We start from the raw sequence: 15,539 nt of genomic DNA, 5'->3' as shown, positions 1-15,539 counted from the left end.
ACAGGATCTTCAACCGATGCTATACACTAGATACATCGATGACATTTTCTTCCTTTGAACTCATGGTGAACAATCACTGAAACAACTATACGATGACATCAACAAGTTCCATCCCACCATCAGACTCACCATGGACTACTTTCCGGAATCGGCTGCATTCTTGGACACACGCATCTCCATGAAGAACGGTCACCTCAGCACCTCACTGTACCGCAAGCCCACGGATAACCTCACGATGCTCCACTTCTCCAGCTTCCACCCTAAACACATTAAAGGAGCCATCCCCTACGGACAAGCCCTCCGTATACACAGGATCTGCTCGAAGGAGGAGGATCGCAACAGACACCTCCAGACGCTGAAAGATGCCCTCATAAGAACAGGATATGGCGCTCGACTCAGCGATCGACAGTTCTGACGCGCCACAGCGAAAAACCGCACCGACCTCCTCAGAAGAAAAACACAGGACACGGCGGACAGAGTACCCTTCATCGTCCAGTACTTCCCCAGAGCGGAGAAGCTACGACATCTCCTCCAGAGCCTTCAACAGGTCATTGATGAAGACGAACATATCACCAAGGCCATCCCCACACCCCACTTCTTGCCTTCAAACAACCACACAACCTCAAACAGACCATCGTCCGCAGCAAACTACTCAGCCTTCAGAACAGTGACCACGACACCACACTACCCTGCCACAGCAACCTCTGCAAGACGTGCCGGATCATCGACACGGATGCCATCATCTCACGTGAGAACACCATCTACCAGATACACGGTACCTACTCTTGCAACTCGGCCAACGTTGTCTACCTGATACGCTGCAGGAAAGGATGTCCCGAGGCATGGTACATTGGGGAAACCATGCAGACGCTACGACAACGGATGAATGAACACCGCCCAACAATCACCAGGCAAGACTGTTCTCTTCCTGTGGGGGAGCACTTCAGCGGTCACGAGCATTCAGCCTCTGATCTTCGGGTATGCGTTCTCCAAGACGGCCTTCACGACACACGACAGCGCAGAGTCGCTGAGCAGAAACTGATAGCCAAGTTCCGCACACATGAGGATGGCCTAAACCGGGATCTTTAACCTGTGCTTAATGCTCCCTCCACTCACATTGTCTGTATCTTTAAGACCTGGTTGGCTATAGAGATTCGCATTCTAATCAGTATTCTGTAACTTGATTTTGTGTCTCTGTGCACTGTTTGAGAGCAGATTTCCACTCCATCTGACGAAGGAGCAGCGCTCCAAAAGCTAATGGCATTTGCTCCCAAATAAACCTGGTGGACTTTAACCTGGTGTTGTTAAAACTCTTACTGTGTTTATCCCAGTCCAACGCCAGCATCTCCACACATAACAAGTCGACAATACCCATCAGCAGGCTGGATAATGGGACTCATCCATGCGCAGAAGGGTGACAGAGAGACTGAAACTATCAGTACCAGAGGACAAATGTCATTTGAGCTCCAAGCCCTGATTTACCCAACATAGTGTGATTTCAGAACATCAATTCACCTCACCCTTACAAAAGTCTAACTCCTCAGGAGCATTTGCAGCAGGGCCCTTTTATCGCACCCTAGCAGGCAAAAACAATTAAATTTAATTGGTCCGCCTGCGGCGAGTTTAAAATTGCACAAGCAACATGAAATTGTGGTCAGTTGGGGTTTTGATCTCCTTAAATACCTCGGTTATTTTCAGTGATCACAGGAGTGGATTGGCAAGTGTGCAACGACATTGGGATGTGTGCTCAATGTCATCACATGCGATTTAATGGTCTTCTGAGTTAGGCACGGGTCCTGGCCACCATGAAATTCTAGCCCTGGCATCCCTCAAAGAATCTATCCTTGGTCTTCTTTTATTTCTCATATGATGGGTTCCCATTAACAGCATCAATAATATAGTGTCAAGCTTTCAAATATCTACTGATGACACCCAATGCTACCACACTACCACATCTTAACTGTTTTGAAATGACTAGATTGCTTCTTTAAAACTATAAATTTTATTTTATTAGTGTGACAAGTAGGCTTACATTAACACTGCAATGAAGTAACTGTGAAAATCCCCTAGTCACCCCACTCTCTGGTGCCTGTTCGGGTACACATTGGCATGGCCAATCTACCTAACCTGAACATCTTTTGGACTGTGGAAGGAAACCGGAGCACCTGGAGGAAACCCTTGCAGACACGGGAAGAACGTGCAAATTCCACAGTGACCCAAGCCAGGAATCGAACCCAGGTCCCTGGCGCTGTGAGACAGCAGTGCTAACCACTGTGCCTCTCTCCGACAAGAATGAGCAGAAATGGCCAGAAATACATTTCAAGGACCAAAGTGTTGATCTCCAACAACAGATTCATGCCATCTTTAAGACTGCCTATTTCCACCCACATAGCAAAATTGACTCCCCATTCCACCTCAGATCACCTGTTGCTAAAGCCTTCATTCATGCCTTTGCATTAGTCTCTCCTGAAATTCTCCTGTCCATTAAAATGGAAGTCCTCCAGAGTCCGTACCCTAATTCATACCAAGTCCCATTCACCTATTACACCTGCACCTGCTGACCTACACTGGATCATGGCTAAGCAATAACATGATTTTAATACCCCCCACCTTCCCCCCGATCCTGCCAGCGCTGCTCCCTAACTCTAATCTCCTCCAGCCGTCCAAGGTATCTACACTCCCCCAAATCTGGCCTCTTTGAGCATATCTGATTGCAAGTGCTCTGCTATTAGCAGATGTGCCTTAAGCTTCCTCAGCCAAAATTCCCTCCTTAAACCTCTCTGCTTCTCTCACTTCCTTTAAGAAGCTCAAAATCAATCTCTTTGACCAAACTTTTAGCCAACTGCTCTTTTGCCTGACTTTGCTCAGAATTAAAATTTTGCTTTATAAATGCTTCTGAAGTGTTTTATGATGTTAAAAGCACCACACAAATTCAAACTGCAGTTGTTGACACTCCAGTGCTGTCTTTCAGATGAGACTTCAAACCCAGGTTTATTTGACCTCTCAAACGGACATAAAAGAGCCCACGTCACTATCTGAAGAAGTGCAGAGAGTTCTCCCTGGTGTCTTAACCAATATTTATCCCTCACCAACATCTGAGGTGGCAATTATTCATTGCTGTTTGTGGGACCTTACTGTTTGCAAATTAGCAGCTGCACTTACTACATTACAACAGTGTTCTACCTTCAAAATGTCTTTCACTGTTTGTGAAATGCTTTGTGACATCCTAAGCATTGAAAGGCTTAACTGTCGGTTCTTTTTTTCCTTTCCAAATCATCCCCAGAGAGGAATTACTACAATTGATTCTTAAGTTGAACTGTATCCACCCAAAAAAACACTCCCATACTGAACATTTTAAAATCTAAAGAAACGAGTTGAACATAGAACATAACAGCGCAGTACAGGCCCTTCGGCCCTCGATGTTGAGCCGACCAGTGACACCAATCTAAAGCCCCTCTAATCTACACTATTCCAATATCATCCATATGTTTATCCAATAACCATTTGAATGCTCTTAATGTTGACGAGTCCACTACTGCTGCAGGCAGGGCATTCCACGCCCTTACTACTCTCTGAGTAAAGAACCTACCTCTAACATCTGTCCTATATCTCTCACGCCTCAATTTAAAGCTATGTCCCCTCATGTTAGCATCACCATCCGAGGAAAAAGGCTCTCACTATCCACCCTATCTAATCCTCTGATCATCTTGTAGCCTCTATTAAGTCACCTCTTAACCTTCTTCTCTCTAACGAAAACAACCTCAAGTCCCTCAGCCTTTCCTCATACGATTTTCCCACCATACCAGGCAACATCCTGGTAAATCTCCTCTGCACCCTTTCCAATAGGTTAGAGAGCACAGAAGTTTAAACAGGAGAATGCGTGTAAGTACAGCCAGGTTGCAAACGCTGTGGTGTACATGAACTTATAACTGGTAACTTCCACTTGTATGAAATCTTTGAAATAACAAAATGAGCAAAGCCAATCAAACCTGGAGAAACAGATACCAATCAAAGAAAGATGGAATGTGCATTTATATAGCACATTTTTGACCTCATAACATCAAAGTGCTTTATAGTGAACAAAATGCTTTTGAAGCATAATCAGCCATTGCTGGGACATAGGAAATGCAAAGGACAATTTGCACACATCAAGATCCTATACTCTGAAAAGGTTAAAAGATTAAAATTTCTTTTAACTTCTGGGTAACTATTGTAAAGACTTAGACCAACACCACACGAGACACCCCACATTCCCCGAACCCTTAGGGACAACCCCCCTTTCTCCCTCATGTACTTCTCCTTCAATGCAGCTATGCTATTCAGCTCACCTATTCCATGTGTTAAACCATTCTCTGGGTAGAGATTCTCTCAAATTATTTACTGGATTTAGAAATTACTCTCATATTGATCAATTCTAGTTTTGGACTTGTCCACAAAAATGGAAATAACTTCTCTACACCTAACCTTTTAAACCCCTTTAAAATTCCTCTGTCAGGACACTTCTTGCCTTTCTCAGAGAAAGAAGCTCCAGCCTGTTCAGTCTTTCCTGATGGTTAAAATGACTCAGTTCTGGTATCATCCTTGAAAATAATCTTGCACTATCTCCAGCGCCTCTGTAACTGTTCTGGTTTTCATATTATGTTAACAAAACGGAGTCTGGTATAACTAAGGTTGCACACAAATTGAACATAACTTCTCTGCTCTTTTCCTCTAGAAATGAATCCCAGACCTTTGCTTACAGCTTTTATGCAATCCTTTCTCTCTCCCTTAATTCCCACAGACCCAAACATGACTACGCTCAAAGTTCTTAGGAATCAGCCTGATAGCTCATGATGTGAAGCAGGGAACCTACTCAGTAATGTGATCAGAGAGAGCAGGGTTACGATAAACCACAGCCTGGCCTGAGGGAGAACAAAAACAAGAATCACACAAAGTTCTCCTCTCTTGTGACCTTCTGGCAGTGTACGTCTTCTCAAATTCCATGCAAGACACAACATGCTACAACAATACACCAGCATGCAGTGTTTGATGAAATCACAACAGCACAAAGGGCAATGTGTACTTGTCCTCACAAACACTATTACTCAACAGAACCAGAGCCAACCTGTCCATTGCCCACCACACTGCAAATGAATAATAGGCAATTGCAATTCTTCACCCAAGACAGCAAAACAAGTGGCCACTAAGGCTCCTTTCAGGTTAGTTCAATGCAGTAACTAAGAAATAACCTTTCACCATTTGTCCTCTTCAATTTTTTAAACCAAACTTAATTATTTTTCAATGAACAAAGCCCCAATGTTTGAGCCTCACTTCACACCTATATTTTCCCATTCCTGACATCCACCCTAAGCATTTATTCCCTCCATCACTGGCGTACAGCAGCAGGAGTGTGTAAAATCTATAAGATGCACTGCAACAACTTCCAAACATGCACCCTGTACCACCAAGAAGGACAAGGGGAGCAAATGCATAGGAACAGCACCACCTGCAAGACCATCCTGACTTGAAATTATATTGCTGCTCCTTCATTGCCACTGGGTCAAAATCCCAGAACTCCCTATTTAATCGTATTGTATGGCCTGCAGCAGTTTAAGGCAGCATCATAATCTTCTCAATGATAATTAGAGATAGTCAGCAAATGCTGGCCCAACCAGTCATATTCAGATCCCAGGAACGAATAGATGAAAATTATTCCAGTGAAGTTTCAATATGCCCTTTCCCTGGTTTTAAGCTCCATTTTATATTAGGTACCAGAACAGACCGGAATACTCCAACTGCTTGCTAACACTGTATACCTGAATAACGGCATCTCCACATCATACCTGAATAACCAGGCAGAGAAACGCATCGACTACAGCAGAATTTCAGGCACAGTTAATTCACCTCCAAGTTCAAAGATTCTACAACACTGTCCAATAACAACAGAGTTCCTTGGAAAAATAAAGCAATCTTCCTTGCACTGCATCTGTTTTTTGCCCTCATGTTCCGTCATTTCAAAACCTTAATGGATTTTCTTGTAATGTATTTCTGAAATTCAGCACAAAGGAAAGCACATAAAATGGCGACAAACAACATCTCGAGAAACATGTTTCACACGGGGGAAAACTAGTTATTCAATTTAGGCAATTCCTCATAGATTTTGGCTAATTTTTAAACTTAATATCAATAGGATTTATAGAAGCCTCAGTAAAATGATTCATTAAAACAGAATAGTGTTGAATTTTAAACCACTGACTCCTACTTTCAATATCGCGCAGGTTGTCAGGGTTCATACCAGTTCCATGATGTTTCTGTTCTGCCATTGGCAGCTCACAACTGTCATCCCTTCCATCTGTAAAAGTTTCTGCAGAACTGTTTCCTGTGAACTATTGTCACCTACGATCAGTACCTTCCTTCCGAGAGTACACAAATCTGGAAGACAGGTGGAATATAAAGGATCAATTCTGTGCATTCACATAAAGCAAAAGTTTGTAAGTTAATTTACTAGTGGCTGATGATCATATAAACATGCTCACAATGTAATTGGGCAGGAGGCCAAAGCACGGCAAACTGGGTGTCAGTGTAAAGTACAAGTGAGCAATTTACTTGGTGAAAGGAGGTATTTGTAAAAACTCATTCTCAATGGGCAATTTGTCGACATGAACAAATTGTCACGTTTCCTACATTACAACAGTGAACATGACTGCCACGTGAACTGGATTATAGCGAGGGAGAGTTGCGCATTGTCAGACTAACTCTCTTGTCCTGATCGACCTTGGTCCAGTGGCAAGACAACTCTACATGGCTAGAAATAGATCCAAATGCAGTGGGTGGCAAGGATGTTTTCAATATCTTGTCGAGCTCTATGTATTCTACAACATGGCTCTGGTCCATCTTCAAGATCACTGGACCTTTGGGTGAATGAGGCCAACCTGTCTGCTGGAATTAGTCTTGATATGCCAGGGCAGACAGATCCCCAAGTCACCTAGGCTAGGAAACCTGCCCACCAAAGTGATTTACCAAGCTGTGGCCACTGTTGTATCTTAACAACTACATGAAACCACAGTGAGAGCTGGGCAAGGACCAATGCAGGATGAGCCACTCTAAAGAGTGTGGAAAGTCTGTCTGCAAGAGGGGCTACCACTGCCTTATATCCCCGACACCCCAATAATAGTAACTACATCTCAAGAGTACTTCACTGGCCCTAAACTGCTTTGGGATATTGTGAGGTCAGGAATAGCTCTGGAATTCTCTCCTTCAATCTCTCAGCATCTCTATTCTACTTCAAAATGCTCCTTAATTTCTATCCTAACATCTCATGTGTTTCTTGTCAAGTTTTGTCTAATAACACTATTATGAAGTGCCACTGGATGTTAAAGATGCTATACAAATGAAAGTTACTTTGTATACTTAAAGGAAAATTTTGCAGGGCTGTGGGGAAACTCTGGGACTAATTGGACAGCTCTTTTAAAAGAACTGGCACCAGTACAATGAACTGAATGGCCTTCTATGTTGTGTGATTCTATTCTATACAGAAGCTGAGAGCCAGCTTTGACACAGGACTACCAGAATCTGATCTACCAAGCAGTAGTATAAAGGCAAGGTCCAGCAAGTGCTCCCAGCTCAAACCCCAAAGAGACAAAACAGTCACTGTTTAGCACTCAAACGTTAACAGAGACAAAACTGGATAATAAACCAACAAAAATGTGTCCTTTTTCTACTATTGTTAAGCAAGGTAGGATGGTGTAGAGACCAGTAGCATGTTCAAGAAATGGGAAGATCCCAGTACTCTGCCTGCAGTTCTCACCTGCTTGCTCCAGTAGTTCAATTACTGCACTCGCTGTCGGGGGCACAAAGCATTCATTGAAATTCCCACGAACCAATCTTCCTAAATTAACATCAGTGATTCTGAGAAAGAAGCGCAAGTTAGTCAGTTTAAAAGTAAGTGACAAACCAGAGATTTGTTGGTAGTCAGCTTCTACATTGAACCCATGACTATCTGTATGAGAGAATCTAAACATCTCTCCTGGGTATTCAGTGTCATTGCTATCTCAAAATCTCCCACCATACCACCCTTGGAGAAGGACATGTCTGAGCCAGTCACAAATGCTGGTGTTTATAGAAAACAAAATCTTTGAGAACTGTTGCCATCAAAAGGGGGTTTAGCTCTGAGTTTACTTATGCCAAAATCTTTTAGGAAATGTTTGTGAAAATACTGTTAAATGTGTAAAGCTGTTCTTGTATCTTTAAGTGTTTTTTTTTCTTTCTTTTAGTGTTTAAATGTTTAAATTTAAGTGTTAAAGGCTTCACAGCAGTATGAAATTTACATTACTGAACTTCAGATACCTCCTCTTAATATATAACTTGCAAACCATTATGGTAGCTTGTTCAATTTCCCTTTGGGTTTTAGGCAGCCTGGCACTTACCATCTGCCATACCATAACACTTCCACCATCCTTTCAGACTGTGCATTCCAGGCCATTTGCTGCAAAAAAACACTTTATTGCACATCACCTTTGATTATTCTGCCACTCACTTTAAATCTGTGCACTCCTGTTCTCTATCGAATCTTCTCTCTATACTCATTTCTCTAAGGAACAAAGCTTGATTTTAAAATACTCAACCTGGAGTCAAATCTCTCCATAGTCTTCTCATCTCTGACCTTCTCCAAACCTACAACTCTCCTCAATCTCTTGTCCATTCTGCACTCCCTTCACAAACCACTGGCAACTATGCTGTCAGCCATCTTAGTCCCATGCTCTGCAATTTAATGGTCATATTGCTTTTAAATTTTGTCTGGATCTGTTCTTAAGCCATTACTCTCCCAGTGAACATGAAGCTCCCAGCATCCACCAGCAGACCCTAGTGGAGAAGGTACATCTGCTGAAGGAAAGTGAGAACACTCACCCGTCGACATCTTTCTCAGGAATCACTGCATTTATTGCTTCATCACTCATAACAGGACTCCGGGGAAGAACCAAGCCTCGGATTTTAGGGTCTTCATTTAGCTTCATGATCTCATCTAAAAGCTAAACCACCAAAAGAAAATGTAATAATAATTTGCTCTTATAATACACATTTACACCCCCAAATATTATCAAACATGACTTAACAGCAAGCCTCAAGGAGATATTAGGACAGATGAGCAAAAGCTAGGTCAATGATGTACATTTCAATCAATGTCTTAAAAGGTGGGAACTATGAAGAGGTTTAAGAGAGGGAATTCTAGAGCGTAGGGCCAAAAGAGCTGAAGGCATGGCAGCCAATGATAAGGTAAAGGAAATCGAAGAGCCAGAAGCCAGAATTGGAGGAACACTTTCAGACGGTTGTATGGTTGAAGCAGGTTACAGAGAGGGGGAGGGATGAAATCATAAAGGACACAAGGTTGAGAACTTGTAACTTGAGGCGTTGTCAGACTGGGAGCCAATGTTTATCAACAAGTTCAGAAATAATGAGTAAAGTGGACTTGTAACACGTTTGGATGAGTTCATGTTTATGGAGGGTGAAAAGCAGAAAAGCAGCCAGGAGAGAATTAGACTAGTCAAGTTTAGTAGTTTCCAAAACATTTGCAGTGGGTAACTCCAACTCAAAAATTAGCTTTTCTCCTATTCTACAGGAATAGAATCGGAAAGCAGAGAAGTTTACCTCAAACTTGTATCGAGCCTTGGTCAGACCACATTTCAAGCTCTATGCACAGTTCTGGTCTCCAAAGTGCAAAAATTTACAAGGATGATCCCAGAGTTGACAAGAAAACCTAAACAGGTTGTTAATCTTGTCTCCAGAAAGGAGAGGTAACCTGAAAGAGGATTTAAAATTATGACCTGGGCCACATGTTAAATGTAGAGATATTGCCTCTGGTGGGAGAGTCCAGAACTATGAAAAATCTTCTTTACTCAGGAAGTGGAACACATCACCACAAGCAGCAGCTGATGTCAAGAACACAACTATATTTGAGAAGCTAGGCATGTGTATGAGGAAACAGGATGAGAAGAAATAGCGATAGGGTGAAATGAAGTAAGATGGCAGGAGGCTTGTATGGAGCATTAACGGCAGAACAGACCGATGATACAAATCTAGCTGTGCTTTACAGTTTGTATAATTATATGTAACCAGCCTAAGGTCTGAATGGGAATGAAGTAATTTTGCCTATTATCAGGCAATTGCAAATCATCTACCCATTTTACACCGCACCCAATTTTCTAACCTGAACTAAAAAGTTGAGACCAGCACATCAAAATAATGAATGTCAGTAAACTCAGTCACCTTTTCTGTAGCAGTTCCTTCTGGCAGACAAATATGCACAACACGTAACCCAACCTAAGGAAAAGGAAAAAGAAAAAGAAAAAAAAAGTGATCTTAAGACATTAAGAACATTCATCAAATAAATATTGGCATTTTATAGCACTTTTAGAGTAGAAGTTTCCTTTAAAATTATCTAGTAATTAATATAGCTTATGAAATTAAACCATTTAGCACTAGGTCAAATGTAAGCTGTGGCTCAGTGGCAGCATTCTCGTCCATATGTCAAAACACAGTTTGCCTCACTGAAAGCTTGAGAACATAATCAAGCCTGACAGATCTAATGCAAAATGAGGAAGTGCTAGACTGAGGGAGGTGCCTCAGTTTGGATGAGATGCTAAATTAAGGCACCATTTGCCCTCTCAAGTGGATGTAAATGCTCATGTGATACTATTTCAAAGGGGAGAAATCCCCAGTGACCTGGCCAATATTCATCCCTTGATTAAAAAAATGATGATCTGGTCATTATCACATTGGCAGGATTGGTGGGGGGTATGCCGTGAATGAATTAGCTGCTTAATTTCCCACATTACTGTTGAGGAAATTGTGCCTCTGGACGTTGTGCATTGAAAATAAGCTCTTTGACTGCTTTCCGAGACTGAATGACTTTCTCACTGAAGTTAATTCCACCCCGATGAGAAAATTTTCAGTGACATTACACAGCACCTGTGTGGCTTGCATTCTTCTTTGTTGGAATACTTCTCTCTGTCAGATGAGCATGATATGTGGGTTCACAACCCATTTGCACTGACAGAAAGGCCAGGTGACTTATCAGTGCACGATTATGAGAGCCTGATTGACATGACTTCTGAGTCTGCACTGAATCACTGCTTCTCAACTTATTGTTGGAGCAGCTTAATGCATGAGTATCCGAAAAGCCATTTGTGAGCTGCTTCCTTTTACTTCAACACAGTTGTGTGAAAGTGGTTCCTCCCGATACACAGCTACAAAAGCAAAAAACAGGAGTCAACTGAATGCCACAACTGAAATAAGAATCCAGCTCTCCAACATCACCCCTGACATCAAGCGGTTATATGCGCAATGGGAGCAGCACCATTCCTCACACTGAAGGTGACAGGAAGGTCAGCTTTCAGTTATTAATAATAACGTTTTACTGATGATAAATGCATAGAGACAGCTAGAAAAAAACTTGCTTACATTTGATTTCTGTGTTTGCATCTATTTTATGGCAAAAAAAGGAGCGCGACACTATGAGAATGTTTGGGGCTCCACAATGCTCTTGGGAAGTCATTAGGAGAAGAAATTCTGCAGCTCAAAAAGTTTGGGAAACCCTGCTTTAGGACATCTGGTTTATAGGAAAGATGCTGTATAAATGTAAGTTCCCTTTTCTTTCCTGTAGAGAATTTTATAATCATTTATTCTCTCTACACTTGTATTTATCAGCATCTTTGACCCCTTTAAAGCATACTGACCAGAGTTACAGGAACACAATGGCACAGTGGTTAGCACTGCTGCCTCACAGCAGGGACCTGGGTTCAATTCCAGCCTTGGGTGACTGTGTGGAGTTTGCACATTCTCCCCGTGTCTGCATGTGTTTCCTCCGGGTGCTCCGGTTTCCTCCCACAGTCCAAAGATGTGCAGATGAGGTGGATTGGCTAAATTGGCCCTTAGTGTAGGTTAGGGGATTAGCTGGATAAATATGTGGGTCTACAGGGACAAGGCCTGGGTGGGATGTTCTGTTGATGAGTCAGTGGACTCGATGGGCCAAATGGCCTTCTTCTGCACTGTAGGAATTCTTTGGGATTCTATGATAAGAACAGCAAGATGGTCATTAATTACCTTGAACATGTTCCATCATTCAATTTACCCATTCCAGCTCAACATGTCTGGACACCCTTACCGAATAGAATTACTGCCCTGACAGGGATTAATTCTGGTTCAATGAGAAGCAGAGAACAGCATGCTAGGAACAGAATTAGGCATACTTCAAAATGAGGTACCAACCTAGTGATACCAAAACACAGTACTACAAACATGCTAAACTGAGGAAGCAGCATACTATTGACAGAGCTAAGCTCTCTCATAGCCAACAGATCAGATTGGCAGCCCTGCCCACAAATGGCAGTGGACAGTTTAAACAATGAAAGCGAGGAGAAGGCTCTATAAACATCTCCACTCAATAATAGGGAAGACAAGCACATTGGTGAAAAAGACAAGGTTACAGTTTATGCATTCCTCTTCAGCCTGAAGTGCTGAATGCATAACCCATCCCTGTCCTCAGATCCCCAGAATGGCATTCTTCGGTCAACTCCTTTAATTTCATATGTTATCAGAGAATGGCTGAAAACAATGGATATGGCAAAGGCTGTGGGACCTGACAACATTCCTACAGTAGTACTGAACACTTGCGCTTTAGAACTAACTGTGTTCCGAGACAAGTGGTTCTATTACAGCTTACAACACTGGCATTGAGCTGACAATGTTCCTTTTATTCATTTACTGGATGTGCTGGCATTGCTGGCTAGGCCAGCATTTATTGCCTATTCTGAATCACCCTCGTGAAGATGGTGATGACCTGCCTTCTTGAACCCATGCTGCCCCTCTGGAGTAGGTACATCCAGAGTGTTGATAGGGAGGGAGTGCCAGGACTTTGACCCAGCGACAGTGAAGGAACAGCGATACATCTTCAAGTCAGGATGGTGAGTGGCATGGAGGGGAACTTCCAGTGGGGGTGTACCCATGTGTCTGCTGCCCTTGACCTTCGAGATGATAGCAGTCCTGAGTTTAGAAGGTGATTGCGGCAAATTGCCTAGGTATGTTCTGTCCATAAATAAGACAGATCCAATCCAGCCAGTAATCATCCAGTCTACTCACAAAAGTGATGGACATCATTGTCTTGACAGTGCTATCAAATGGCACTTAACCTCAGCAATAACCTGATCACGGATAAGCAGTTTAGATTCCAAAGGAACCGCTTAGCTCTAGACCTCATTATAGCCTTGGTTCAAAAGTTGTGAATTTCAGAGATGATGTAAGAGTGACTGCTCTTGACATCATGTAGCATTTCACCAAGTGTGGCATCAAGGAGCCCTAGTAAAATTGAAGTCAGTGGGAATCAGGGAGAACTCTCCACTGGCTGGAGTCATACCAGCACAAAGATGGGGGTTGTTGTTGGATACCAACCACCTCCGTCTTAAGATGCCACTACAGGATTCCCTCAGAGCAGTGTCCCATTCCCAATCTTCAGATGGTTCATCAATGACCTTCCCTCCATCGTCAGGTCAGAAATGTAGATAGTTGCACAGTATTCAATACCATTCATAAACTCTCAGAAATTGATGCAGTCTGTGCTCGAACGCAGCATGGCTGGAACAACATTCAGGCCTGGTCTGATGGGTAGCAAGTAACTTATGCCAAATGTCAAGCAATGATCTATTCAAACAAGACAGAAGCTAACCATCCCTCTTGAGATTCAATAGCATTACCATTGCTGAATCTTGCATCATCAATATCTGGGGGTGGCTTACCATTAACCAGAAAGGTGTTTGGCAGAAGAACCAACTTGAGGAAAGGTTGTTTGTTTTAATGCGCGGGTTAGGATCCAGGATCCGGAAAGATCCAAATTCCCCTCCAACTCGATTTTCAAGTTTGCTGACGACACCACCGTAGTGGGTCGGATCTCAAACAATGATGAGACAGAGTACAGGAATGAGATAGAGAATCTGGTGAACTGGTGCGCTGACAATAATCTCTCCCTCAATGTCAACAAAATGAAGGAGATTGTCATCAACTTTAGGAAACGTAAAGGAGAACATGCCCCCGTCTACGTCAATGGGGACCAACTAGAAAGGGTCGAGAGCTTCAAGTTTTTAGCAGTCCAGATCACCAACAACCTGTCCTGGTCCCCCCTTGCCGACACTATAGTTGAGGAAGCCTGCCAACACCTCTACTTTCTCAGAAGACTAAGGAAATTTGGCATGTCAGCTACGACTCTCACCAACTTTTTTGATGCACCATAGAGAGCATTAAAGCATTCTTTCTGATTGTATCACAGCTTGGTATGGCTCCTGCTCTGCCCAAGACCGCAAGGAACTACAAAAGGTCGTGAATGTATCCCAATCCATCACGCAAACCAGTCTCCCATCCATTGATTCTATCTACACTTCCCGCTGCCTCGGCAAAGCAGCCAGCATAATTAAGGACCCGACGCACCCCGGACATTCTCTCTTCCACTTTCTTCCTTCGGGAAAAAGATACAAAAGTCTGAGGTCACATACCAACCAACTCAAGAACAGCTTCTTCCCTGCTGCTATCAGACTTTTGAATGGACTTACCTTGCATTAAGTTGATCTTTCTCTACACCCTAGCTATGACTGTAACACTACATTCTGCACTCTCTTGTTTCCTTCTCTATGAACGGTATGTTTTGTCTGTATAACGCACAAGAAACAATACTTTTCACTGTAGGTTAATGCATGTGACAATAATAAATCAAATCAAATCATAATGTGATGTGGCCGATTTAATCATGGCATTACAAAGAGAATTGGATAATTATTGAAGAAAAAAAACTATCTGCAGGGCTAAAAGTCAGAGGAGTGGGACTTGCAGAGATCCAGCGTGGACACAACAAGCCTAATAACTTTCACCTTTGTTTGAAAATCATTGAATGGTTAAAAAAATCTTAAATCGTTTTATGGACATTTGTAACTCAAGTTCTGTGACTTCCTATCTGTCCATGCCATCTAGTGGCTAGCAAAAAAAAACGTCGAGATCGGAGGTCCCCCCTCACACAGCCCACAACACAAGATGCAATGACAATTGGGGAGGTACACGTGTGAATGTCCGACACACCCTGCCTAGGAACATTCCCATGTATGCTATTTTCACAGAGGCTGACCTACTTACTTTTAATATCCAGACAACACAAAGATGCAAAAATTTGGATCTATTTTTATTAGAACAATGTAGTTTAAGGGGCAATGTTAAATAAATTAAAATTACAAAAGGATGGGTCGGGATTGATGGAAGGAAACAGGGAACAATGCATTCAAGGTATGTGGTCAATGGGCTAATAAAAGAAGAATGAAACAGAAGAAAAACAACAGCACATGCCAGCCTGGGGGCAGCAGCTACAGTTCCCAGGGATTCTGCCCTCACAGGACTCTCATATTACAGGAGCATTGCTGTTAGAATAGATTAATGCATAAAGGGCATTTGAATCCATTCAGGTTACTCAACAAGGTGAGACAATGAGTCGTCCAGAAAGATTGCACCATTTGGATGAGCAAACAGTTATT

General features: G+C 42.6%; 1 protein-coding gene across 1 annotated transcript in view; it reads right to left on the bottom strand.

Annotated features, from left to right (window-relative positions):
* mthfd1l (methylenetetrahydrofolate dehydrogenase (NADP+ dependent) 1 like) overlaps positions 1 to 15,539 on the bottom strand; it is a 153,912-nt gene that overhangs the window by 128,848 nt on the left and 9,525 nt on the right. Inside the window, exons 4-7 of the mRNA XM_078230279.1 lie at positions 10,243 to 10,296; positions 8,887 to 9,008; positions 7,787 to 7,887; positions 6,275 to 6,411 (exon numbers count right to left, since the gene is read on the bottom strand). Coding sequence (XP_078086405.1) covers positions 6,275 to 6,411; positions 7,787 to 7,887; positions 8,887 to 9,008; positions 10,243 to 10,296 — 414 coding nt within the window. The remainder of the gene's footprint in view (positions 1 to 6,274; positions 6,412 to 7,786; positions 7,888 to 8,886; positions 9,009 to 10,242; positions 10,297 to 15,539) is intronic.

This window comes from Mustelus asterias, chromosome 15 (genome assembly GCF_964213995.1).
Source record: "Mustelus asterias chromosome 15, sMusAst1.hap1.1, whole genome shotgun sequence".
In the NCBI taxonomy this organism is placed as follows: domain Eukaryota; kingdom Metazoa; phylum Chordata; class Chondrichthyes; order Carcharhiniformes; family Triakidae; genus Mustelus; species Mustelus asterias.
This window is presented reverse-complemented; position numbering and strand designations above follow the sequence as displayed.